At 36.6% G+C, this 25,723-nt stretch overlaps 1 protein-coding gene across 2 annotated transcripts; it reads left to right on the top strand.

The window, feature by feature from the left end:
- The first annotated feature begins 2,507 nt into the window (after positions 1-2,507).
- LOC113763341 (protein ANTI-SILENCING 1-like) lies at positions 2,508-13,482 on the top strand. Of its 2 annotated transcripts, XM_027307111.1 has the most exons (14): positions 2,508-2,555; positions 2,977-3,036; positions 5,580-5,942; positions 7,259-7,427; positions 7,917-8,099; positions 8,246-8,412; positions 10,728-10,754; positions 11,709-11,801; positions 11,922-12,000; positions 12,107-12,197; positions 12,548-12,656; positions 12,776-12,892; positions 13,018-13,082; positions 13,238-13,316. In XM_027307111.1, exons 3-14 carry the CDS (start codon positions 5,589-5,591, stop codon positions 13,239-13,241), a joined length of 1,458 nt encoding a protein of 485 aa, XP_027162912.1. In that variant the 5' UTR covers positions 2,508-2,555; positions 2,977-3,036; positions 5,580-5,588; the 3' UTR covers positions 13,242-13,316. The 2 variants fall into 2 exon arrangements, with proteins under 2 accessions (XP_027162912.1, XP_027162913.1); XM_027307112.1 differs by lacking the exons at positions 2,508-2,555; positions 2,977-3,036; positions 5,580-5,942 and having other exon boundaries at positions 7,265-7,427; positions 7,994-8,099; positions 13,018-13,482.
- The last annotated feature ends 12,241 nt before the right edge of the window (positions 13,483-25,723 follow it).

Genomic DNA, 25,723 nt, shown 5'->3' with positions numbered 1-25,723 from the left:
CTAAACTAATTACTTGACAAGTTTATAGTTAGTTTTAAACAAATAAAAATGCTCCAAAATAAAATTATACAGCTCAATTATTTTATGTTAAATGCAATCCTAATATTATCATAGGGTTTTATTTGTTTATTGGGCATATCATATTGATCAAGGTTCAAATACTTGTTTGGATAGCTATTTTTCGCCGGAAAATTGCGTCATTTTCCGTGATTACATTTCCCTATTACCTTTTTTCCTCACATACATCAAACCGCTACAGTAATTTTTCTACAAAAAATGCTAGAAAATGCAATCCAAACACAAATATATTTGTCCGAACCACCAAAAAATATCTTGATATATTTGGGTTAGATATTTTCTCATCCATTTTCCGGTTGTTACCTCCTAAACCAGATCTAGAGATGGCAATACATCCCAAATCCCAATGGGCTATCCAAACCTAAAGAAACTTTGGGCAAGATGAATATTCTAATTTTAAGATTGGATTTGAAATGGGACTAATCCAATTTATACCCATCAATTGATGGAAATTCTTGGGAAGCTCTCTTCTTTGTGTTTTATGCAACAACTGCAGTTGGTGAAGTTTTCAGAGGATGAGCAATATTTGGAAGCAGAATACAAAAAAGAATAGAATATAAGTGTTTCGTGTAACTTTGGTTCAAAATCCAGTCTAGCTTCTTGTTAGTTTGTTGCCAATGTATGGACAGTAGTATAGTTCTAAATTAGTGTCTTCTTCTACGCTCCAATCTTTTTGCTGTTTACCTTTCTATTTTTCTCAATGAGAAGATGAGAGCATCGGTATTAATTTTCATGTGGTTATCTAATCAACATTGAGGTTCACTATTCAGTCTAAAGAATTTTTGATCTATGCTAGAAGTAAATGAATAAACTTTGGCCCTGTTTGGAAAGCAAGTTTTTTATCCAATCTACAAGTTTTTTATCTTCCTCAAAATTTTTAAGCTACACATTTCAAATTACCCAAAAAACACACAAAAAAAATTTCATGTCCACCTTTGTTCTTCATCCTCCCTCACCTCAACCCACCACCACCTCCGCCGCCGGCCAAGACTGGCCGGCCACCTTTTTTTTTTCTCTCTCTTCTCCCTCTCCCCTGCCACCTCTCTCTCTCCCCTCTTCCTCCCCCACCACCCTCCCCCAATCTCTCTACCTGATCTGGTTGCGAGACTAGATCACAGGCGCGATCTAGTTGTGCGACCAGATCGTGCCAGTGGGAAGGGGAAGAGGGAGAGGGAGAGAGAAAAAAGCAAAAAAAAAAAAATGTTGTTGCTGCTATTGGTTCTGGCGAGGGAGGGAGAGGGGGAGGGGGAGAATGGCGGTAGGAAGGGCAAAGATGAAGAAAGGAAAGAAAAGGAAAAGGAAAGAAACAAAAAGAAAAGAAGAAAAAAGTTTTTCATCTTAAAAATTTTTTTCTACAAATTCTACAGTAAAATTTTAAGCGAACACCGAAACACTCATTTGTCAAACGGGGCTTTGTTGTTGTTACTAAAGATATGTGGAATTAAGCAAGGTCAAGTGGTTAGAAATTCTTTTGTCCTCAAATTCTGTTCTTGTTTCTCTTATATATTGCAAGGGAAAGATTAAGATAGTAATTCTAGATTGAGTTTCAAATTAGACCATCTAGTTAACTAGGCAAAATGATTCTACAAATTTGTTGGCCGCTAAGTGAAATAAAATAAGGAAATCGTGTTATTTTTTATTTGTTCAGGCTAAAGCATTTCTTTATAACAATAAATATAGTCTTTTTAAGCTTTTATAGGACTTAGTTTTTCCTTAACTAAATTTAGCAATATTGGAATCAGAGACTAAAAATATATACATAGAAAATAAATCAATAAAATTTCAAAAAAAAAAGAATTCTAAAAAATATAAATTCACAATAAGACCAAAAGAAATTTAATAAATAAAAATGTTAAAGTTATAAAAAAATAAAAAAGAATTAAAGAAAAAAATACAGGGAATAGATTTAGGTATTATATGGGATCAATCTAAACCCATCCCAAAATGATCTCCCCAAATTAGTTCTAAAATATATATGTATAAGATTGGACCTAAATTCATATTATTCAGTCCCATCTAAAATTCAAGTAGATCCCGTCCATTCCGCTCATTTTGCCATCTCTAATGAGGCCATATCCCTATTTTGACACGTGTAGTTACTGCTATACATTTTACCCTAGTTCCATCTATCACGTAGCTATTTCCTCTATTAAATTAAAAAGTTCCTAATTTCTATTAAGTTATCAAAAACCTTTAACAATCTTTTAACTTTTTCCTTTTTCCTTTTTTCCTTTTCGATTCACAACAATATTTTACCCCCTTTTGGATCAAATTATATATTCTCTAAAGCTATCGCAGTGAATACAATTTCTCCATAAAAGAAAGGAAATTAAAAAAAAAAGGAGAGTGAACGCCACACTCTAACAAAGTGAGTTGGACTTCGAACTTCGACGTTCCTTTTGGTCAGTGCTTCCCCACCCAGAACTGCATGGCGGTTCAGTCTGACACTCAGTCACCAGAAAACCCCCAACTGTAAGGTGCAGAAAAACCACCTCATTCATCCTACGCACCCCCGGTCATTATAGCGATTCCGGTGTCTATTTATGGTTCACACCACTCTATCTCATCAACAACCTCCATTTTTGTCCCTTTCCGAAAAACTGCATATCGTTTCCTTTTTCCCATAAAATACAACCCCCTAAACCCAAACCCCTCTCCTCTCTCTCTCTCTCTCTCCAAGCATTTTTCTCTAATATGTAGTGGTCCTCTCTCTCTCTCTCTCTCTCTCTCTCGCTTTCTTTGATTTTTCCTCTTTTTGTTTTTCCATTAATCACATTCTAACCCACAATTTAACAGTCTATATGCGTTACATTATTGTGTTGTAATGGATTTTGGAATCCTATTTGGTCCTGACTCTTTTCCCTTTTTTTATTTTTATTTTTTGGGATTTGGGTTCAGGCTTGATTGCTGATGTTCCTGAGTGGGGACGACAACTGATTGCAAGCTTCAGCATTGTTAGTAAGGATCACTGTGGTTTAACCTCTTTTGCTTGTTCCGATTTTTCTTGATTTTTTTCTGGTTTGAGACTAAGATTTTTCCACAAGGGTTTATTTCGAATTTTTTCCGATTCTGAACAGAAAATGTAGAATAGAAGTGAAGAAAAGACGGAAAACGGGAAATCATACTAATCATTTTTTTTTTTTTTGGGGTACAAGTAGTAGTCGTCAAAATTAGTGCTTACTTTTTTTCTTTTTTTTTTTTTTGCTTTTATTATTTGGGTGAAGAACTTGTTGATGGGAAAGTTATTATGACATGACGGGTCGTATCTGATTGAAATGGGTACCCGTTTTCTACTTTGGGTGGGGCCCATTGGAGAAGATTGTTGTGGATCCCAGGATTAACTTGAACTTCGATGTTGACGTTATTTTGTTTCTCCTTTGAACTTTTCTGCTGGGATTTTTGTGGCATTTGATTTTTTTCTTTTTTAATGTTGTTGAGAAGTTGATACGTATTTGCTTCCAGTGTTGAATAAGTGATGTTGTTGCTGACTGCTGAGAGCCTTTTTTTTTTTTCAGTTTACAGGTCCAGGTAGTTTACAGAGTACATGAAGAGTAAAGACCATATTTACAACATTGGCCCCTGGACTCTGTCTCATTGTCCATATTCTCCTCTTGAAATAAATTGACATTTTGGCTTGACTCCTCAACTCTGTATAATGTTGAAAAATTAGGGGAGCTTTGTCTAAATTTTAGGTTTAAATGATTTTACCTAATGTTTAGTGCACATAACTTTTGCCTGGGTCTTGATTTGATTGTGACAGCAACCCTGATAGGACATGTCTTTCACCTTTGAAGTCCAATTTCCCTTCTTAATTTTCCCACTTAATTTGTATTAAGAGGTTCTATATGTGAATGAGTGTATATGGTCGACACATAATGTCTTTTAGTTTAATCCTAGCGAAAGAGAGGGGTGTTATTTTTGGTACAAAGATAACAGTTTGTCATTTTTGGACGTTATTGAAAGTACGCATTTTATAAGTTTTGAAGGCAAAGTTAACTTTATAGTTTTTAGTGTGGTGATTATATTTTCTTAATGTTTCTTTAAGCAATATCCAGAGTTGTTGGCATTTTGAGCTGAGATTAAATTTGATTAAACCAGGTTTCTCAGCTTAATTTCTGGAGCCAGTAAAATTGGGGGAAGACTTGTGTCAATTAATAAGTAGAAAGTAACTGTGACATAAGTTAAAAAAAAAACTACAAAAGCTTTTAAGGATGTGCTGTTATATTAAGCGGAATTGCATGTGTTATTTGAGAACATACTAACTTGAAGTTTTTTTCCTGTTACTGATAATTTTGTTGTTTTTGCTCTGTGCATTCTGGACTAAACTACCTTAGTGCTGGTACTTTGACAATGGACTGTTAAAATCAACTTATAGTTCTAATTGTTCTAAAATTTTGTGTGTTCTGTGTTCCAAATAAAAATCAGGTAACATGAATTGTGAAGAAGAAAACTGTGACTGTGCTTTAACCAACTTGCTTTCAAGTAACAAAACTACTTTCCATTATTTTCATATTTAAATAACTGGAGTATCATGTCCATGTCATGCAGTTATATTGACCTTAGACATCACGGATACATGTAAATTTTGTGCCGGAAATGTGTCTTTTGTGTTAAGTTTCTTTGGCTTCCTAATGTTGTCTACAAATATCTATTGCATCACAGAATAAGCTAGATGATTAAGAAGACAAGGCATAGGAAGCATGGTCAAGAAAGATATAATTTCAAAAGTTAGAGCGATCCTAGTTATGGACATCTTAATGGAAGGGACTACCTCACTATGCCCTTAGTCTTTCCCTTTTTAAGACATGTTTTGGACACATTAACAATATTTGAAGTCACTTTTCTTTTTCTTTTCCTTTGTCCTGGACCTTTGTGTTTGTTTTAATTTTTATCATTTCTCTTAATTAGATATATTGCCGATGCAATTTGTTCTATTACTGATGAAATAAATGAAGACTGATTTTCATGCCATCCAAGATCAATTGCTTGACATTAATTGAATTGTATGCGCACGGATTTGGTCTGACTGGTTGTTTTTACTATTGAATATGTTTGAACTAAATTTGGATCCACTTGGATAGGAGATTATTTGGAAAAAATTACTGTAGCACTTTTTTGTGATGTGATGTATCTGAGATAAGAAAGATTGTTGGAAATTGTGTTTATGATACAAGTAGAACAAAATTTGGATTTTTTTTTTTTTGGCAAATCTTGCTACCCAAACGGACCCTTTCTTCTTGCTTGCATGTTCCTGCTGCGAAAGAATCTTAGCCTAATCATTGTGCACTAGACTATCTTATCTATCAGGTGATGAAGTGTCTTGGTCGAAAGTTATGTAACATCTTTTAAAATTATTTTAGCTGTGATTTGGGTGATCAATAGAAGTATCTTGGTTGAAAGTCATTTAACATCTTTTATGAGCATTTTAGTTGTGATTTGTTTCACTTTTTGTTTCTCAACTATTTATTCAAGACTTAAGTGCCACACAACTACTTTGACAGTTCTTACGTATGCCGAACTTTCTGGAGTTAAAAGAGGAAGAGGCTCTTGAATTTAGTTGGGGTCACAAAAGGTGTCTTGGTGGCACTTACAATGGTGTCCAGTTTTATGATTCATTCACTTATGATGGCATCGAGTACTCTCTTTATGATTGTGTCTACATGTGGGCTGATGATCAACGTGAACCTTACATTGGTAAGCTTGTTAAAATATGGGAGACGGCAAGCCACAAAAAGAAAGTGAAAGTTGTGTGGTTTTTCCGTCCCATTGAGATAGCACATTGGTTAGGAGATATCAAGCCACTCAAGACTGAGATATTCTTAGCTACTGGGGAGGGAAAAGGCCTTTTCAATCTCAATCCTTTGGTAAGTACTTTTGTTGCTTCCTTTTGTTATCTATTTGATTTATATTGTCATATGATGCAATGCTTTGTCAACAATTAGAACGCCATCCTTGAAGGATTGTCTTTTTGTTTTAGAAAACTTTTGTCATATGATGCAATGCCTTGTCAACAATGAAATGTCATCCTTGAAGGATTTTTTGTTCTTTTGCATTTACTTGCAGTGTAAAGTTAGGCATCAAAATGCATTGATCAGTAATTTAAGCTGTATATAATGGGGTTAATTGATTTAGTGGAGGATCCACTTAATATTGGATTTAAATTGTTATTCTGTTCGAATAACAAAAGAATTAAAGCAGGTTTTGAATCACTTGTTTTAAAACCACTGTAGACTGGCAAATACAGCTTCTGATTAGTAATCTGAAGGATGATTATTGTTAAAATCAATTATTGATAACGAGATGTAAGCCAAATATGGCTGCTGAAGCCTTTATGCTTGTCATGGAGGATTTGGAATCCATAATGAATCAAACCATTGAATTTTTTGGCACCATCAATTTGAAACTTTTTTTTTTTTTTTCAAATTTTTTGAACTATGTTCAAGTAATTGGTGACAAAATCTTCCGTGCTGAAAGATGTCATGCCAACAATATTGGATGCTACATAAAGAAATCTGTGAATCAACTTAAAAGGTTCAAGTGGAAGTTAGTATATCATTGATAGAAAATGCTGGAGTTGACAAATCGAGACCATAATCGCAAGAGTTCTAATGAAATTTCCCTCTGTATACACTGACATATCTTGGTGGATTGTTTATATACCACTTGAGAGAAAGGAGTGTAGGAGTGATAAAAGTTGCTGCTTTCATCTAACTCTTTGGCATCTCATGAAATATGAATGAGCAACTCGGACTTGTGCTCCCTGTTATTCATCAGTAACTGTCTATTGTTGCTAACCATGACTTTTTTAAAAAAATTAGAACACATGAGATGCTCTTCATAAGTGATTTGGTTAAACTGGGAGGCTTTGGCTGGCAAACTTGAAGCTTTTGGTTTCATGCCAGGAGAGATGTTTTGCTTCTTTTCTCTGGTGTAGAAGTATAGGTTGCTCTAAGATATTATGAAATCCTACTTCAATGCAAATAGTCAATGCTTACTTGTCTTTTCTTTGTTTTGAAAAATTTACTTTTCTGATTATCAGAAATTGCTTTCTCCAGTCGAAACTTTTCTGTAGTGACCATAATTTTATCAGAATGTCATTGTCTCAGACTCTTAAGAAGGATCATTTTGCTTGAGCTATTCTTCATCTAAAGTTATGGCATAATTGAATCCTTTACTTCAGGAAGCAATTTCTGGGAAGTGCAAAGTTGTTTGTGTGTCAAAAGACCCAAGAAATGCTCAACCAACGGAAGACGATTTGAGGAATGCTGATTACATATTTTACCGTACTTTCGACGTGGGAAGCTGCAAGGTGTCGACTGCTTTTGCTGACCAAGTTGCTGGCATTGAAGGTTACAATAATTCCTAGTGTTGTTTAGTTTCTGGTCGTTTAAATTGTTTGCATCTAGCATTATGTGCACTTTTGCATGGCCTGTTATTTTCTTTTTTTTTTTTTTCCTTTTTGCCCTTTATTTGTTTAACATGAACTTTGTTTTCTTGAGATTTCTATAGCAGTGCCATCTGCATTTAGCAAGCCCAGAGCTATGCTATTTGATTATTGTAGTTCTTTTGCATGATCCCTTGACTTGATGGGATTATCGGTATCTTTGTTTTCTCTCTTTTCGTGTGTCTTATACTTTGAGAATCTTGCTATTTGATTAATAACTCAGGAAGAGTGTTGTCATCATCTACTTGAGTTATCATCAAACATTTTAACTAATTGAGTTGCTATAAATTTTCCTAGTATCTACATGTCTTTCTGGTTGTTTCCATATAAATTTGTATCGGTAGAAATAATTCTGGCGCTCAAAATCTTTTGACTTATTGTAATAACCCTGCAGTGAAGCATTACTTCAATTCAAGAAAGGTTCAAAAGTCAATCCTTGATACTGAAAACGTAGCAAATTTTCCTGTGAAGGATGGGACACCTGCTAGAGTTAAAACGAAGTTTTCAGATACTTCTGCATCTACTGATGTGCCTGAGATTCAGGCACAGAAGAGGAGGAAAGTTGAAGGCTCTTTAGGTAGCTGTCCTAGAGTTTTTTTTTTTTTTTACTCTTCCCTGTCTATTAAATGAATTATGGGCCTAGAATGGACACCTAGTATCATGTTGAAGTCGTATGATCCAAAGATGAAGCTACAGGTGCTGAAAATCTACACTGATCATCAGGGTACAAGGAAAAATTGGATGTCAAGGATCCTTTCGGGAAGAATATAAGTATGTCGAAAGGAGTTAATATCAATGACAAAGCTAGCAAGGACCCTCACCAACTTGGACAAAACAAAGGCATGAAGAGCGATAGCCAAGTTATGGAAGTAACAAGCAGGCTGGATACGGTAAACACTTGCCTAAAAGGGACTATAATCTCCTAAGCTTGTGTAGTAAAGAAACTAATCTTATCTCCATGTTGTGATTCACAGAAGTTATCTAAATTCGTAACTTTTCTTGCTTTAGTTGATTGACATTTCTCATTATCCTCATACCTCATGTGACTTTCATAAATATTTTAATGTTTTGATTTTTTTTTCCTGTTAGAAGGTTTTGATCTAAAGATTGAAATAGAGAGAACTTGACATCTAAAGACTGAATTCCACATGTATATGTAGAATATAATGTGGTGCGGGCTAAGCACATTGGGTTCTCTGCCATGGCACCATCCATATTTAGCTTAACCCAATTAAGTTTGGGGGCATCTAGTTTTTGAAAATGTGCTGATTGAGAATTTGAGATGCTAAGTGCCAAGCTTACATCGATCTGTAGGTTCTGTAGAAAATGGTTTATACATGATATCACATTTAGGTTAAACTTTTCTTAATTTGAGTGGAGTGGGATATTTGTGATATATTGCTAGTGAAATAGTGAAGAAAAAGGAGTTTCTTTTTTACTACTACTTTTATAATGTTGCACCTCTCTGAGTAGCTATGAAGCCTAAAATAAATCAAATGTCTTATTGGTTGATATCTTATGAAGTTGATTTTTTAGTTTGTTTTATCTTATTTATTTGTAGGGTATCAGTTAGACAAGCACTGGCATTATATATATCCTCAGCATTATGTTTTATGTTTCAGAATTCAAATTTATAGAACCAACAGGCAGATCACCTTATCTTACATAGATTTTTTAAACTACCCTTTCTTTAACTCTAATAGTCGATTTTTGAATGCATTGTACACAAGTGGATTGTAGTATTTCACTGTTTGTCATCAGGGAAAGTGTTCAGCATTTTGAATAATCTAGATTTATTTTTGTACCACACAAAAAGGCAATAGGTGTCAGGTACTCTCTGGATAGTAATGTGCTCCTAAACAGTGTAGAAAGTAAGTTCAGGTCTAATTTGTATTCAATAGAAAGGCATGGTACATACATAATACTCTGAAGCAAATGGATGTTAAGTTATTTTTACTAGGTAAGCTGAAAGAAATTGATTTATTAACTCACAAAATCTTGCATGAAAGTTTTTCATCAAATTTAGGATGGAAAAACTTTGAGGCCATATTTATTTTTTTGGTTTTTCCTATCTACATGTCGAGATTGGATTTTAAATGTACTAGCTACTTAGAAACAATGTTTAGGTAGGAAGCTGCATCCTGATCTTCAAAAATCTTAGTGGATCAGGGGTTACAACATGGAAGGGTGATCAGCAAGGTAGGAAGTTCTTGTTTTCATGAGAGTTTAGGTATTTTTGTTTACTAATTTTCGTACAATTAGAAAGGAAAAAAAATAAAAAGATAAGTAATAAATTTGCTCATGCTCCATATGGCTTTTTTTTTTCCTTGGAATATTTCAGAACTCCAAAGAAATTTTCCATTAAAATGAGATGTTGAAAGAAAGATTTAGTGTGACCATCAACAGGGACCTATACAGCTTGGAATTGTTAGATTGACCACTTTTCTACCTGAACTAGAGGCCAAGACCATTGGATCCACGTGAGGAATGGACTAAAGAGACGCACTGGAACTTATCAAATTTGAAGATGCTGATAGGGTAATGGTTAGGGCTGCAGTCCTGACCTTCAAAGTTGCAGTCTTAGATAATAATGCATCTGGGATTGATTAATGATGGTAGACTATAATGTTATTGCAGATTTGAATTTGATGATCTTGTGCTCCTGCCCTTGGATAAATGAAAAATATAAAAGTGATTTGTTCACCTCTAGATTACAAGACCACCAGGCAGGAGGAGTAGGATTTGTAAATGGAAGTACAAATCGTCCTTTCTGTGTGCTTGTTGGCAAACTTGACTTCTTACTATGGGACAACTATGCACAAAAACATGTTACATCAATGTGATTGATATTTGGATATTATAGTTATACATTCAGATTTGTTACTGGTCATGCGTGCCCAAAATATCTTTAAACATGTTTGTATAGAACTATATCAACTTTGTTCTATAGCAGTATTTATGATGTAGATTAGTTTTTGCCCTACCTTTATTTATTTGGTGAGTGCATAAAGGCTTCTTGAAATGGGGGTTGGGGTTTAAAGATGTGAACTTAGAACTTTCTTTGCTTTTTATGTTTTTTTCCTTGCTCCTGTTTTCCTTGGTTGATTTGAGCTGATTACAGGCATCTTTTCCATCTATAGACAAATCTTGTTAATTATAATAAGGTGGGATGCTTGGGAATGATACATCTATTTCGTGCTTGCAGGATTCAAGCAAATGGTTCAAGATCCAAGTGAGTACCTTTTGCCATTTATGGCTATAAGTGTCTTTGTTGTAAGGGACAAAATAAGTTATGTTTGAGATTATTTCATTTGAAAGTTGGTATTACCTGTTCAAGTTTCCGAGGAGATGATAGTTTGAAAAATTGTGAAAAAGCAATAAATTGGCAAGGTATGCCACTCCTTAATTGTTTATGTAATCTTTTGCCGCCAATTTTCATGTGAACAATTGCATCCTCTACCAAAGTGAGGGATAATATTCCTCATTCATTTTCTGATCTTTGGTATTCAATGTCAATGCGATTCATTTCCTACTCTACAGGAAATGCAGTTGTGTATACACACATTCTCATTCTCTCTCCAACATGCTTATGCAGAATATGAAGCGCCTTTTTACTACACAAAATCTTTTGTCGCACTGTCTCTGTCTCTGTCTCTCTCTGTCTATATATATATATATATATATATATATATATATATCCCCTGCAGATGCTTAAGCAGACACCTCCTCTGCCAATGACTGTGTGCCTAATTCTTTTCTCATCTCTATGTGCTAGATTGGATGTAAGTTTTGCTTGAGTTGTAATTGGAAGTTCTAAATTTTTCTTATTCTGCCCTTGTTTTTCAATTTCTGTGTTTTCCTATTTTGTGATGTGCAAAATGATAGTTTGACACTCCTATTTATCCCTAAATTGACTCTATTTTATGTCCTTCATGCAGTTAGTTTCTGCATAAATTTAATATCCAATCTTGTTTTAGATCCTTTGGAATTGTACTTATTCCTTGCCTTCAGATCTCATAGTTTATTTTCCTAAGATGCTGGCTCTTTTCTTTTCAAAATAATTTTTTCATAGCAAGAGATGCTTGCATGTTTAGAGGATTTGCTATTGTGATGAGAAAATTCTATCTACATTATTTATTGCCGATTGTATTATAGCATTTATCTGTTTCAACCCCATCTTTTTCAGTCTTGGGATGACAGAATGAATGCAGCTCATGAGAAGGGCACACTTGTCTTATTTGAGAATCTGGACCCATCCTATACGTCCACAGAAGTCGAGGTATAATTCTTTTAAGATCATTGAACATGCATTATATAATTTCTATCATTTCGGCAGCTTAACCGAGAACTTATAAGCTTTTAACTGTAATTATTGACTAGTCAAATCACTGTCTTCCAGGATATTGTGTTTCATGTATTCAACCAACAAGTTAGTGCAAAGATGATACAACACAGCCCATTTTCCAGACCAAATTATGGTATGACATATTATCATTTTTAATTTTGGAAAATTCACTTGTTACTAAAGCATAATTTGAGTGCTCATGACGTGCTCTTTTTTTTTCATGGTTAATGGACTAACAGGACAAGCATTTGTCATATTCAAAACAAGAGATGCTGCAGATGTTGTCATCTCTCAGCTAAAAAGGAGATGTCTTATGTTGGGTGATCGAAGGTTATTGTTTCCCTTCCACTAGTTAACAATTTCTGCATTGGGTTGACAATATTATTTCCTGTTTCTGTCATATTTCTATCATCACCTTTTGTACGATATTTATTCTGCTCTCAAAACAGATTTAGTTATGTGGACTTTAAAAGATTGAAGAGGTACCATAGTTATTAATCACAGAAGTGGAATTAAAAATAGACTAGACTGCCATGGGTTATTACTCACAAAAGTGGAATTGAAAATATCAAACACTTAAAGATGGATCTGATTTTCTGATACTTCACTGGGAGATTAAGATTTTCTTTAATTTCAAAGGATTTTAGTTTTGGTGATTCAGTTTTTGCTTGTTGCTATAGACCTGTTGTGGGTTGTCGAGCAAAACCGACAGATCCTCGTAATCCACCAAAGTTTTTTGGCCATATTTCTATTCCCAAACTTCGGCTACAGAAGCAGCATGAAGATATGGTAATTCGATTCTTTGTCAATTCTCAAATTCTCAGAGATATATATATTTGTGTGCCATGTACTGACCTTTTGCACGATACCACCTCCCCAATTCTGGCTCTCTTTCTTGGTGCTCAAAGAGAAATGCAGTTTCAACACCACATTACTCTCAGAGCAATACCGTTGAATTTGATATGGCCATGGAATGGTGTTCACTCTATGGACGATCAAAACTATGGTGGGAAGCTTTGCATCAGGTGCAACTAACTTCTCTGAAAATTTTTCTTATTGTTTGTAGCTTTATGTTAGTATTCTGCACCATTTACCATTATTAGTGCCTCTGCATTATCTTCAATTGAAGGTGAATCTTTCTTATTTCCAGGAACAAGCAAAGGAGACTGAAGCTCTAAGAAACGAGATCAAGATTCATCATCCCAACGAGCAAGGGTACCTAGTGTTTCCATTAAGTTTTTACAACTTTTTACTTCTTAAGGGACAATTATCACCCTTTCCAGGTTCTATTTATCAGATTTTGATTGCCATGCATTTATCTGGTTCATGTATTGCAGTAGCATTAATGACACGTGCATTAAACGTTGCAGGTAGATTTGTTTCAGCTACCGTATATAGGAAAGCATACATGGGTGTACCTTTTTTTTGCACAGTATATGAGGTTACACCCACGCATAGAGTTGGTCACATAGTTCAGGCTTTAGGAAGCAAAGTTATATACAAGTGCTTAGAAGATGTACCTATTTTTGGTCAATGTAGATCGGGCTGCATCTATGCATATAATTTCGAGCAAATATACATAGCTCTATCTTAAGGAAGCAACTATAACTTTTTTGTACATGCTGTATATGTGACGACTCCACCTCCCCTAGGGCGTAGCCCAGGATTTAGAGGCCGTCTATCTGGCTCTCGCCAGGACTCGTTCACAAATCTCAATAGCAAAACAATAATATATACACACACACATTAACCTCAATTGTCCATTCGAAAGATTCAACAACAGATTCAAAAGCTTCAATATATATATATATATTATATGTATGTATATATATATAAAGACACAACAAAAGATTCAACTGTGTATCTCCTGCTTTCTCAGATTCACACTCTCAAGTTCTCGCCCTCTGTAAAGAAAACAAATTGGTGGGGTGAGTTTTCGTCCAATAAGATTCGAAAAAAACATAAATCAAAGTGGTAAGATAACAATCACATGAATAAAAATCTCAAAGCGAAGAAAGTGAATGATAACAAGACAAGTTCTAAACATTTCAAATAAACAAATAGCACTTTCATGTGTCTCGCCCTCTGTAAAGAAAACAAATTGGTGGGGTGAGTTTTCGTCCAATAAGATTCGAAAAAAACATAAATCAAAGTGGTAAGATAACAATCACATGAATAAAAATCTCAAAGCGAAGAAAGTGAATGATAACAAGACAAGTTCTAAACATTTCAAATAAACAAATAGCACTTTCATGTATAAGGACACAGTTTGTTCACACGAACAAATTTAATGGTAGTTTATCAAGGATTCGTTGACATTCTATTAACCTTAGAAATGTAGTAACAATATCCTGTGGATCACTGTTTAATTTTAGTTTCTGTCCACCGATCATCCACCTATCGGATCCGAACACCATATGTAAAACAATAGAAGGGAAAATATTCGAGTATATCGAAACCAGTGTAATAAACAGTAAACACCATCCATGGTTGGTTAATCTACTCGACCAAATCTTTATTGGTTCAATTCGACCAACTAACTAATGGGGTTTGGGATCCAAAGCACTTAGTATAATTGATGGGATATCATATTCAAACGACTTTTAAGTCATGCACATGAACACCATTTTATTTGTAAACAATGTTATAGTAATTTAATCAAGTTAGAGTAAGTGCGATAAAGTATGCATTCGTCCAACCAAAATCAATTCAAGAGAGTTTAGCATTTCACTAGTATTCAATCAATCAACGATCAAATCAAGATAGCATTTCAAGTATTCAACAATTTCATCAAGATAACATGTTAATCAAGCAACAAGTCCTAACATGTAATTGAAACACTCACCAACTTATCACGATCTTTCCGCTTCAATCACATGTTTTCCCTCTTGGTCACTCTCGAGTCCTGTGATCATACAGTACATCAACAATCTATCTCCAAACCACTTTAAATGAGAAAATGTGAGTTTCAAAGCCCCCACTTTAGAAATTACACAAATCGTTAGATTTTAACCTTTAACATAGCTTCCAAAATCACAAAGTTTTCTTATTCAAATCAAGGGAAAAAATCACGTGCATGTTAGATCAATGTTTCAAACATAATGTGGAGCAATTTGAGGCTATTTACTACATGCACCAAAGCTAAAAATTTTACACATGGCTTGAGAAGAAGTGAAATCTTCCATAAAAGTCTTTCCTTTAAGCTTATAGAGTATCGTACATCAAGTAGACTCAAGAATAAGAGAAGTAAGATAGGTTTTCTAGCAAATTTATCTTCTTTCCCACAAAACCTAAGATAGAAAAAATAAAGTACTCACGGATTTTTTCTTCCAAGAACTCCCTTCCAAATTTGCTTCAAAGGTTGAAGGAGTGAGGTACATTTTTCCTCTTTTGTTTTCTCACAAATTTGGACAAAAAATCAAGGTCAGAATTTGTTTTCTCTCACTCTTTCTTTCTCCCTAAATTTTGGCCAGCCCTAGCAAAAAAAGAGAGAAAATTTTGATGAAATGGAAACTTGGTTGTGAAAAGAAATAATCTTGATTTTGGTAAAATTTAGGTGGATGGTTGACAAATGACAAGAAAGCAAATAATGTCTATCTAATTCACCCCAAATATGTCTCTTTCTCCAATTGTCTTTTAACACCTCTTTTCCATAAAATCTTTTTTGCTCAAAACTCCCTCTTTTCCATTAAAATTATTGCACACACCGTACTAGTTGGTCACATTTGTATAACGCACTATGAAACTCAACATGCAAACAAGTTGAATGAGGTAATACGATACAAAATCATTACTCAACCATTAAATCAATCAAGAATTCAAGACAAGAAAGTTAAAATACAAGATATGAAAATAATTTTCAGGTTTTCACAATATATATATATTATGCAAATTTGTTTTCAAATTTCTTGGGAGAAAGCTCTACCTTTGCAGTTTAGTGCAGTAGTTTCTGACTAACCACTTCTAATTGCGTATTGTCTCTGCATTCATTCTGTTACAGTTATTGTATATCTTTGTTCATTTGGAGAAGGGTGTTATTCCGTTTGGAACTCACACTTGTATGCTATGTTTTTAAATTAGCTAGTCCGATCGGTTGAATCGGTAGTTGGCTATGTAACAGTCCCACCTTCCCTTAAGGTGTACCCCAAAGGTTAGCGGACTGGCTGCCCAACTCTTATCAAAACTAACTAATCCAAAATTCTTAATAGGCACAAAAATGAACAACATAATTTTAAAACACTGCAACCCAAAATTATATGCAATGGAGTCATTAACAATTCAATCTTAAAGTACAAGTCAAAGTATTCAATCTTATACTAATACATATGAGGTTTACTAATACAGAGGAGTTTAAACAAAACGCCTAAGATCTAAACCTAGCTTAACTCTTTCCCAAAATCACCAGCCTAAGTCTTCGCCCCTGATAGGAAAACAAGGATAATGGAATGAGCTTTCGCCCAATGAGATACCACAAAGACACGCAGTTAGCAATAAAATGGAAAGCAAAATCACATGTAAGTAACACTTTGAGAGATAAACGAGTGCCACAATTTACAGAGTAAAAGGATACAGTTGGCTCTCAGGAGCCAAATTTCCAGTCGCAGTAGATTGATCCAATCCCATTGACACTCTGACAATGTTTCAAGAACAAATAATATTATCCGTTCACCATTCATACCCCTTATGGGTCCGAACAGCAAATAGAGGGGGTAATACTCGAGTATACCGGATTCCAGAATAAAATGTATTTAGAGATTCAGAGACAGATTCCCTGTGACAGCCCCACCTTCCCCTAAGGCGAACCAAAGGGTTAGCGGACTGCCTGCCCAACTCTCGCCAGGACTAACGGTGCAGTTTAGAGCGGTCTATCGCGTTCCGGAACTTATAACGCGCGTAAACAAGTCACAATGGCAAAATAACCCAAAATAAAAAAATAAAATAAAATTCGGAGTCGGCCATGAATAGTAACCGACCTGTTAGAACCCAACCATACATCAAAGATATATATACAACATCAAATTCAGCGTTTACAAGCCAAAATGGAATATGAAAGGTACTCAAAAATTAATACATGTACGGTTGCCATAATAAAAGTGAAAACGGCCTCAAAGGCACATTTAGGGTTTCAATTCATAAGCTATATTCATCTAGTTCATTCGGCAACCAATTCAAAAGTCATTCCAAAAGCAGTCAGATTCCTGTAAGGAAAACAAAAGGAACGGGGTGAGCTATTTGCCCAGTGAGAGACTATCACTCAAGCAACCAAGTTCATGTAAGCATAAAGCTTTCATTTCAATTCGTCAAAAGTGAACAAAGGCACACAATAATGGTGGTGATAAAAGGATACGGACGGCTCTCAAGAGCCCTTTTTCCTCGTTTGCATTCTTGATCAGATCATTTTCTCATTGACTCTCCGTCAATGTTTAAAAGTAACCAACCGTAGACTTCACTTAACTCCCACTCCTTCCACCTAACATCCCCCTACCGGACCCGAACTCCAAACACTTGCACTGTGCTATTACTCGAGTATACCGGAATCGAGAGTCTCTCATACTACAAGATTCCTTATAACTTTACCCAAGGCTCATTAATTGTCACGACCAAGCCCTTGCAGGCTCGATTCAATCAATTACCAATGGGGTTGAGCTCAATGGTAACAAGCATGGTCGTTGGATACTCGTCCAAACCACCAAGTCAAGTACTTTTCATCTCATGTAACATTTCTTGTAACATTCCAATAACATGAGAAATAGGTGAGAGTGATAAAGTACACCTTCACTTCAATCAATATCAATGATACAATAAACATTTAACTCATCAAGTTCAAATATCAAAGCCATATAGTAACTCACAAGTGAGTAGTACACTCACCAGGGTCAGTGCAGATACCTCCCAAAAGAGAGCTTTAATTACCAAGAAACCCTAAAATAATCCAAGGAAAACAATTGAAGGTTCCACTTTCAAAGTCGAGTATACAGAATGCACATGTGAGGCTCGACTACCAGTCGTATGCCTCGCCAAATAATTACTAAAGCAAGGGTGCAAAACATGATTTTTGCTAATGAAAAGGTAACATGAAGACCTAGGCTCAAACAACCCAAAAGCCCTTCGTTCAAATCACAAGTAAATCCAACTAGCCTTCAAGAAAAATTTCGGCAGCATATCCCTTGTGTTTACCTATTTTTCAGCCATCATGGCTTCATTATTTCCTCAAATCAGTCCCAACAGTTCGTACAAAAATAATCTCATTCCCAAAAGCCGTTCACTAGGCTTAATGGCATTCAAGTACAAAATTTAGCTAGGAAATGACCGGATATGAAAGTCAAGCCCTAAACTATTCAAATAAACACAATAAGACTCGATTACAAGTCATAAACCAATTCTACATACCACCAAAACAGGGTTTCCTAAACATACACAAGCAATAGAGGAAACCAGAAAATCCGGAAATAGAATTAGCTTTGCCCTGAAAAAAATAGTTTTTGACCTCTTTTTGCGGTAATGGCACCCAAGGCACTACGATTACCGGATGAAGGTGAAAGATCCACTGTTTCGAAGCTAAAATACAGGGATACAACATTACAGAAGGTCACTCAACCCATTTTTGAGTGCAACCAGGTCAAAAATGCAAAATACTACACCAGAATCACAAAAACAGATTCACAGAACGCATTCTAGCGGAAACATCATAAATCAGGCTATCCAAGTCCAAATCCAGAAATTCCAAAACCATCCGAAAGCTAAGAAACAGGGCTACATTTTATCAGAAGGCCTCAACAACCAATTCGGAAGCATTCCTAACCAAAACAATCAATTACAGGCGCAATTCTTACATTCGGGTAAAACCAGAACAGCAAGGGTAATTTCGAATTTTCTCATTCTACGCTACTCCGATTGACCTGAAATTTTGTAGGCACCTCTAAAATGTCATTACCTACAACTTTCATGTTTTAAGCCAAGGCCAATTTGGCCTCTAACTAGGAGCTAAAAATTCGGGCAGAATGTTCCCTAACCAAAACCTAACTTTCCAAAATTTCTTCCAATTCAGCAATTGTTTGCAATTAACAACTTTTTCCACCTCTTAGAGTCATTATATACCATTTCCAATCATCATAGATAGCCACACAATCATGCTCATATTAAAACAGAAAAATCCCCAAAAATAATAAAACTTCATCACTACAACCACAAATCAAGAAATAATCCATAAACTTGCATCTCATACTACCACTAAGCATGATTTAAGCATCAATTAAGAGAGGAGAGTAGTTCTTCACAACTCACCTTAGAAACAAGAGAGAGAGAGAGCAATAGGTCCTCCTAGCTTTCCAAATAACTTCACAAATCAACTCACTAACACTAATTGAAGAGGTTTTATGGAGAAATTGCAAGTTTCAATGGTTGGTTGGATGGATTTGAGCTAAATGGAAGCAAAACTTGAAGAGTTTCTTCCTTTCTTTTTGAGAGAAAGAGCCGGCCACAATGAAGAGCAAAATGGAGAAATTTTGGTTATTTTTTGATTTATTTAGTCAATTGGTAAGACCATGAATAGTGGTCTTAAAGGTAAACCCACTCAAATGGTGACACTTGTCACCTTTTATTAAATACTTACCTAACTTGTCTCTCTTATACCAATCCACTTAGCACCCTCTACTTATCTCTTAACACCCGGTAAATTAATTCCAGTATTCAAAACTTAACCTAGTTGGCCGAATTTTTCCGAACTTCTCGCACTAGTGGGTCCCAAGTCCTGTATACGCTCTTAATTTCTCAAAATCTATTTGATACTAGAAAAATCATCTAAAACCTATATCTGCTCCTTAAAATTATCTCGAAATGTTTCTAATCACGAAAATGCAGAAAACAAGCCATGAAAAATAATAAAACCTAGAAAATGGGAAAAATGCGGGTTCTCACACTCTCTCCCCCTTAAAAGAATTTCGCCCTCGAAATTTCTCACCTTGATTCACAAACAGCTCAGGGTATTCCTTTTTCACCTCCCAGGTAGCCTTTTCTATCCCATAATTTTTTTCCACCCCTTTTTTTTTCTTCTTTTTTTTTTCTGCGTGGACACTATTCTCTCTCCTACCCAAACGCTGCGATCCTTACAAACCATACCAATGCTCACACGATGATTTCCCCATAGGAATACTACTTCCAGGTCGTAGGGTAGACAAGCAGGCGTGGTATCTATTTCATCCATCAAAATTGGGGTTGACAAATGCATGAGTAATACCGGGATCTACTCAGATTTCCGCAAATCGGTGGAATATCAAAATCATACCTTCCTCAATTTCAGGAGAATCGGGGACCTGTTGTGGCTCCAGTGAATACACTCGAGCCGCTACCTTGGATTTGGTCCTTTCCACCTTGGCCGGTTCGGAAGTAGTTTTCGTCGATTGCTGACTCCCATTTCCATCTCGTGATAGGACTGGACAAGTGGCGAGCTGATGGTTTGCACTTCCACAGCGCAAACATTTTCCCTCATTCTTCCAACAATTGTCCACCGAGTGGTTTGGCTTTCCGCAATACCCGCAAGGTCCGCGTGCTGCAGAAGCCGAGCCTCCTCTCTGGCCTCTCCCCACTTGGCCGCCTCGTGACGGGCTCTCTCGTGACACTCCCGGCATCCTTTCTTCTCCAGTTCCTCGCCCAAACTTGGAAGGGGTACTCTCATTCCCCTGCCCCGAACTACTTCCAGGAAATCCTCGCTTTTTCGCCTGGAAGTTTCTTACTTGCAATCTGGCACTCTCTACCCGTTGGGCCTTCTCAACGGCCTCGCTAAAAGCATTGATTTGAGCCACTGCGAGGTCCTTCTGAATCTCCACGTTTAGGCCCTGGATAAAACGCCTAATTCGCCGTTGCTCCGTCACAATCAACTCAGGCGCAAATTTGGACAGGCGGGTGAACTGGCTCTCGTATTCCGCCACCGATTGAGCTCCTTGGCGGAGTCGGATGAACTCATCTTCCTTCCTCTCCTGAACCAGAGGAGGGAAGAATTTCACGTTAAACTCTCTCATAAAATTTACCCAAGTCCTGGGCATTTGTTCCCGCTCCCATTTTTGTCGAATGACATTCCACCAGGAGCGGGCCGCCCCTTCCAGCTGGAAAACGGCAAAAGTCACCTGCCGTTCTTCGGTATAGTGCAGGGCAGCGAAAATATCGACCATCTTTTCGAGCCATCTCTCGGCAACATCCGGATCTGGCCCCCCAATAAACTTGGGTGGAGCAAACTTTTGAAAACGTTCGAGAGCTCTGTCTTCGCTCTCGACATGATTGCCAGGGTTTCCCGGATTAGGGTTTGGATTCTGGCCTTGTTGCTGCACCACTTGTGCCAGCAGGTTTGTCATTTGCTGCATAGCGGCAGCTATCTGTAGGTTCAGGATGGGGTCCAGAGGAGGTTTCCCCAGTACCCCGGTCTGGCGTAGATTGCCTATTCCCGTGCCCACGCCCCCGTCCACTACGTGTGCCTTCCATACAATCTAAGTCGATCTAGGTCACAAAATAAATATACTGTTAAAGGGCACCTAACCCCTCTTTTTTGCAGTACTAAACAGGAACAAGTAAACAAGAACAACTAACTACTCAACTTCCTCGTAGAGCATTTAAACACATAACACATATACAGAGAACACATAACAGGATCAACAAGTATACCGAACAGTCAGTCAGGTACATACAAAGTCATCCATAGAATCGCAATTTCTAGTTCGCCCAATTCTTTCTAACCTAAACTCTCATCTCTTTCGTATCCGGGCACAAGAATCCCATTTAAGATAATTCACAACTCGAGCCGGCCGGTCCCAAGCGTAAATCATCCATATTCAAGATTCCTACCCGACATACTTATCTATCCTCCACAAGTTTCATGATAAAGAGTTTTACACTTATAACATGCCCCGTTCATAACTTATGCTCAAAAGAGCACTTAACCCTTTTAGACACCTTCACCAAAAGTAGGACCATAACACCACTTAGCCCAAGCTCACTCCGCGCAGAGACCACGCGAAGTGGCTCTGATACCACCTGTGACAGCCCCACCTTCCCCTAAGGCGAACCAAAGGGTTAGCGGACTGCCTGCCCAGCTCTCGCCAGGACTAACGGTGCAGTTTAGAGCGGTCTATCGCGTTCCGGAACTTATAGCGCGTAAACAAGTCACAATGGCAAAATAATCCAAAATAAAAAAAAATGAAATTCGGAGTCGGCCATGAATAGTAACCGACCCGTCAGAACCCAACCATACATCAAAGATATATATACAACATCAAATTCAGCGTTTACAAGCCAAAATGGAATATGAAAGGTACTCAAAAATTAATACATGTACGGTTGCCATAATAAAAGTGAAAACGGCCTCAAAGTCACATTTAGGGTTTCAATTCATAAGCTATACATTTCAAAAGCTATATTCATCTAGTTCATTCGGCAACCAATTCAAAAGTCATTCCAAAAGCAGTCAGATTCCTGTAAGAAAAACAAAAGGAACGGGGTGAGCTATTTGCCCAGTGAGAGACTATCACTCAAGCAACCAAGTTCATGTAAGCATAAAGCTTTCATTTCAATTCGTTTACAAGCCAAAATGGAATATGAAAGGTACTCAAAAATTAATACATGTACGGTTGCCATAATAAAAGTGAAAATGGCCTCAAAGTCACATTTAGGGTTTCAATTCATAAGCTATACATTTCAAAAGCTATATTCATCTAGTTCATTCGGCAACCAATTCAAAAGTCATTCCAAAAGCAGTCAGATTCCTGTAAGAAAAACAAAAGGAACGGGGTGAGCTATTTGCCCAGTGAGAGACTATCACTCAAGCAACCAAGTTCATGTAAGCATAAAGCTTTCATTTCAATTCGTCAAAAGTGAACAAAGGCACACAATAATGGTGGTGATAAAAGGATACGGACGGCTCTCAAGAGCCCTTTTTTCCTCGTTTGCATTCTTGATCAGATCATCTTCTCATTGACTCTTCGTCAATGTTTAAAAGTAACCAACCGTAGACTTCACTTAACTCCCACTCCTTCCACCTAACAATTGAAGGTTCCACTTTCAAAGTCGAGTATACAGAATGCACATGTGAGGCTCGACTACCAGTCGTATGCCTCGCCAAATAATTACTAAAGCAAGGGTGCAAAACATGATTTTTGCTAATGAAAAGGTAACATGAAGACCTAGGCTCAAACAACCCAAAAACCCTTCGTTCAAATCACAAGTAAATCCAACTAGCCTTCAAGAAAAATTTCGGCAGCATATCCCTTGTGTTTACCTATTTTTCAGCCATCATGGCTTCATTATTTCCTCAAATCAGTCCCAACAGTTCGTACAAAAATAATCTCATTCCCAAAAGCCGTTCACTAGGCTTAATGGCATTCAAGTACAAAATTTAGCTAGGAAATGACCGGATATGAAAGTCAAGCCCTAAACTATTCAAATAAACACAATAAGACTCGATTACAAGTCATAAACCAATTCTACATACCACCAAAACAGGGTTTCCTAAACATACACAAGCAATAGAGGAAACCAGAAAATCCGGAAATAGAATTAGCTTTGCCCTGAAAAAAACAGTTTTTGATCTCTTTTTGCGGTAATGGCACCTAAGGCACTACGATTACCTGATGAAGGTGAAAGACCCACCGTTTCGAAGCTAAAAGATAGGGATACAACATTACAGAAGGTCACTCAACCCTGTTTTGAGTGCAACCAGGTCAAAAATGTAAAATACTACACCAGAATCACAAAAATAGATTCACAGAACGCATTCTAGCGGAAACATCATAAATCAGGCTATCCAAGTCCAAATCCAGAAATTCCAAAACCATCTGAAAGCTAAGAAACAGGGCTACATTTCATCAGAAGGCCTCAACAACCAATTCGGAAGCATTCCTAACCAAAACAATCAATTACAGGCGCAATTCTTACATTAGGGTAAAACCAGAACAGCAAGGGTAATTTCGACTTTTCTCATTCTACGCTACTCCGATTGACCTGAAATTTTGTAGGCACCTCTAAAATGTCATTCCCTACAACTTTCATGTTTTAAGGCCAATTCGGCCTCTAACTAGGAGCTAAAAATTCGGGCAGAATGTTCCCTAACCAAAACCTAACTTTCCAAAATTTCTTCCAATTCAGCAATTGTTTGCAATTAACAACTTTTTCCACCTCTTAGAGTCATTATATACCATTTCCAATCATCATAGATAGCCACACAATCATGCTCATATTAAAACAGAAAAATCCCCAAAAATAATAAAACTTCATCACTACAACCACAAATCAAGAAATAATCCATAAACTTGCATCTCATACTACCACTAAGCATGATTTAAGCATCAATTAAGAGAGGAGAGTAGTTCTTCACAACTCACCTTAGAAACAAGAGAGAGAGTAATAGGTCCTCCTAACTTTTCAAATAACTTCACAAATCAACTCACTAACACTAATTGAAGAGGTTTTATGGAGAAATTGCAAGTTTCAATGGTTGGTTGGATGGATTTGAGCTAAATGGAAGCAAAACTTGAAGAGTTTCTTCCTTTCTTTTTGAGAGAAAGAGCCGGCCACAATGAAGAGCAAAATGGAGAAATTTTGGTTATTTTTTGATTTATTTAGTCAATTGGTAAGACCATGAATAGTGGTCTTAAAGGTAAACCCACTCAAATGGTGACACTTGTCACCTTTTATTAAATACTTACCTAACTTGTCTCTCTTATACCAATCCACTTAGCACCCTCTACTTATCTTTTAACACCCGGAAAATTAATTTCAGTATTCAAAACTTGACCTAGTTGGCCGAATTTTTTCCGAACTTCTCACTCTAGTGGGTCCCACGTCCGGTATACGCTCTTAATTTCTCAAAATCTATTTGATACTAAAAAAATCATCTAAAACCTATATCTGCTCCTTAAAATTATCTCGAAATGTTTCTAATCACGAAAATGCAGAAAACAAGCCATGAAAAATCCTATAACCTAGAAAATAACAAATTACGGGTTCTCACATTCCCTATGGTCCGTCAATCTATCTCGACCAAGCTCTTGCTGGCTTGAGTCGATTAATTAACCAATGGGGTTTGAACCCAAGTTCATAGAGTGATCATTGGATAGTAAGTTCCAAACGACATTCAATTCCAGCACAAGTAACATATTTCAAACGAACAGTAGAGCAGTCGAATAATCAAGTGGAACCGATTGCGATAAAGTACACACCCGTCCATTCCAGAGTGAACCAACCATAGTCATACATTCATAAATTTCAGTCACAAAGTAGTTCATTTAAACAACAAGTCATGCAAGTGGTACACTCACCAGTTCAACCAGAGCAACATTAAAAGTTCGTCCCCGGGTTATGCTCGTGTTTACCGACAAACTCTAAGAACAACCAAGATAAAAGTATTATGGTTCAACCATCCAAAACTTAGGTGAACCAAGGAAAATTCAAGTAAACACTAGGGCAATGATTCAAGTATGATTTTGAAGTGAAAGAGAGCATTTGGACCCAAGAAACATGAGTAACCAAAGAGTTCCTCATTTCACTTCATGGCTGGAAATTTCCAACAGTGAAGAAAAATTTGGTAGTTCACCTCTTTAAGCTATGATATTCACTCCAATTCAACCCCCCATTGTAGTTCAAGGTTTTAGCAAGTGAAATGAGCAAGATTGAGTCCAAAAGACCACCAAACCAAAGGACTTTAAGGCCAAAAGACAGAAGGGTTAACAGCTGCGCTACCTACCAGAAATTTCCAGTAATGAAACAAGCACAATCATGAGGTTTTCACCTTCCAAAATGCATGGTTTTCACCCAAGTTCAACATACAAAAGTTTTAACTAGTGTTTGGAACAAGATTTGGCCAAAACTCATCA

This window comes from Coffea eugenioides, chromosome 2, assembly GCF_003713205.1.
Source record: "Coffea eugenioides isolate CCC68of chromosome 2, Ceug_1.0, whole genome shotgun sequence".
In the NCBI taxonomy this organism is placed as follows: domain Eukaryota; kingdom Viridiplantae; phylum Streptophyta; class Magnoliopsida; order Gentianales; family Rubiaceae; genus Coffea; species Coffea eugenioides.
This window is presented reverse-complemented; position numbering and strand designations above follow the sequence as displayed.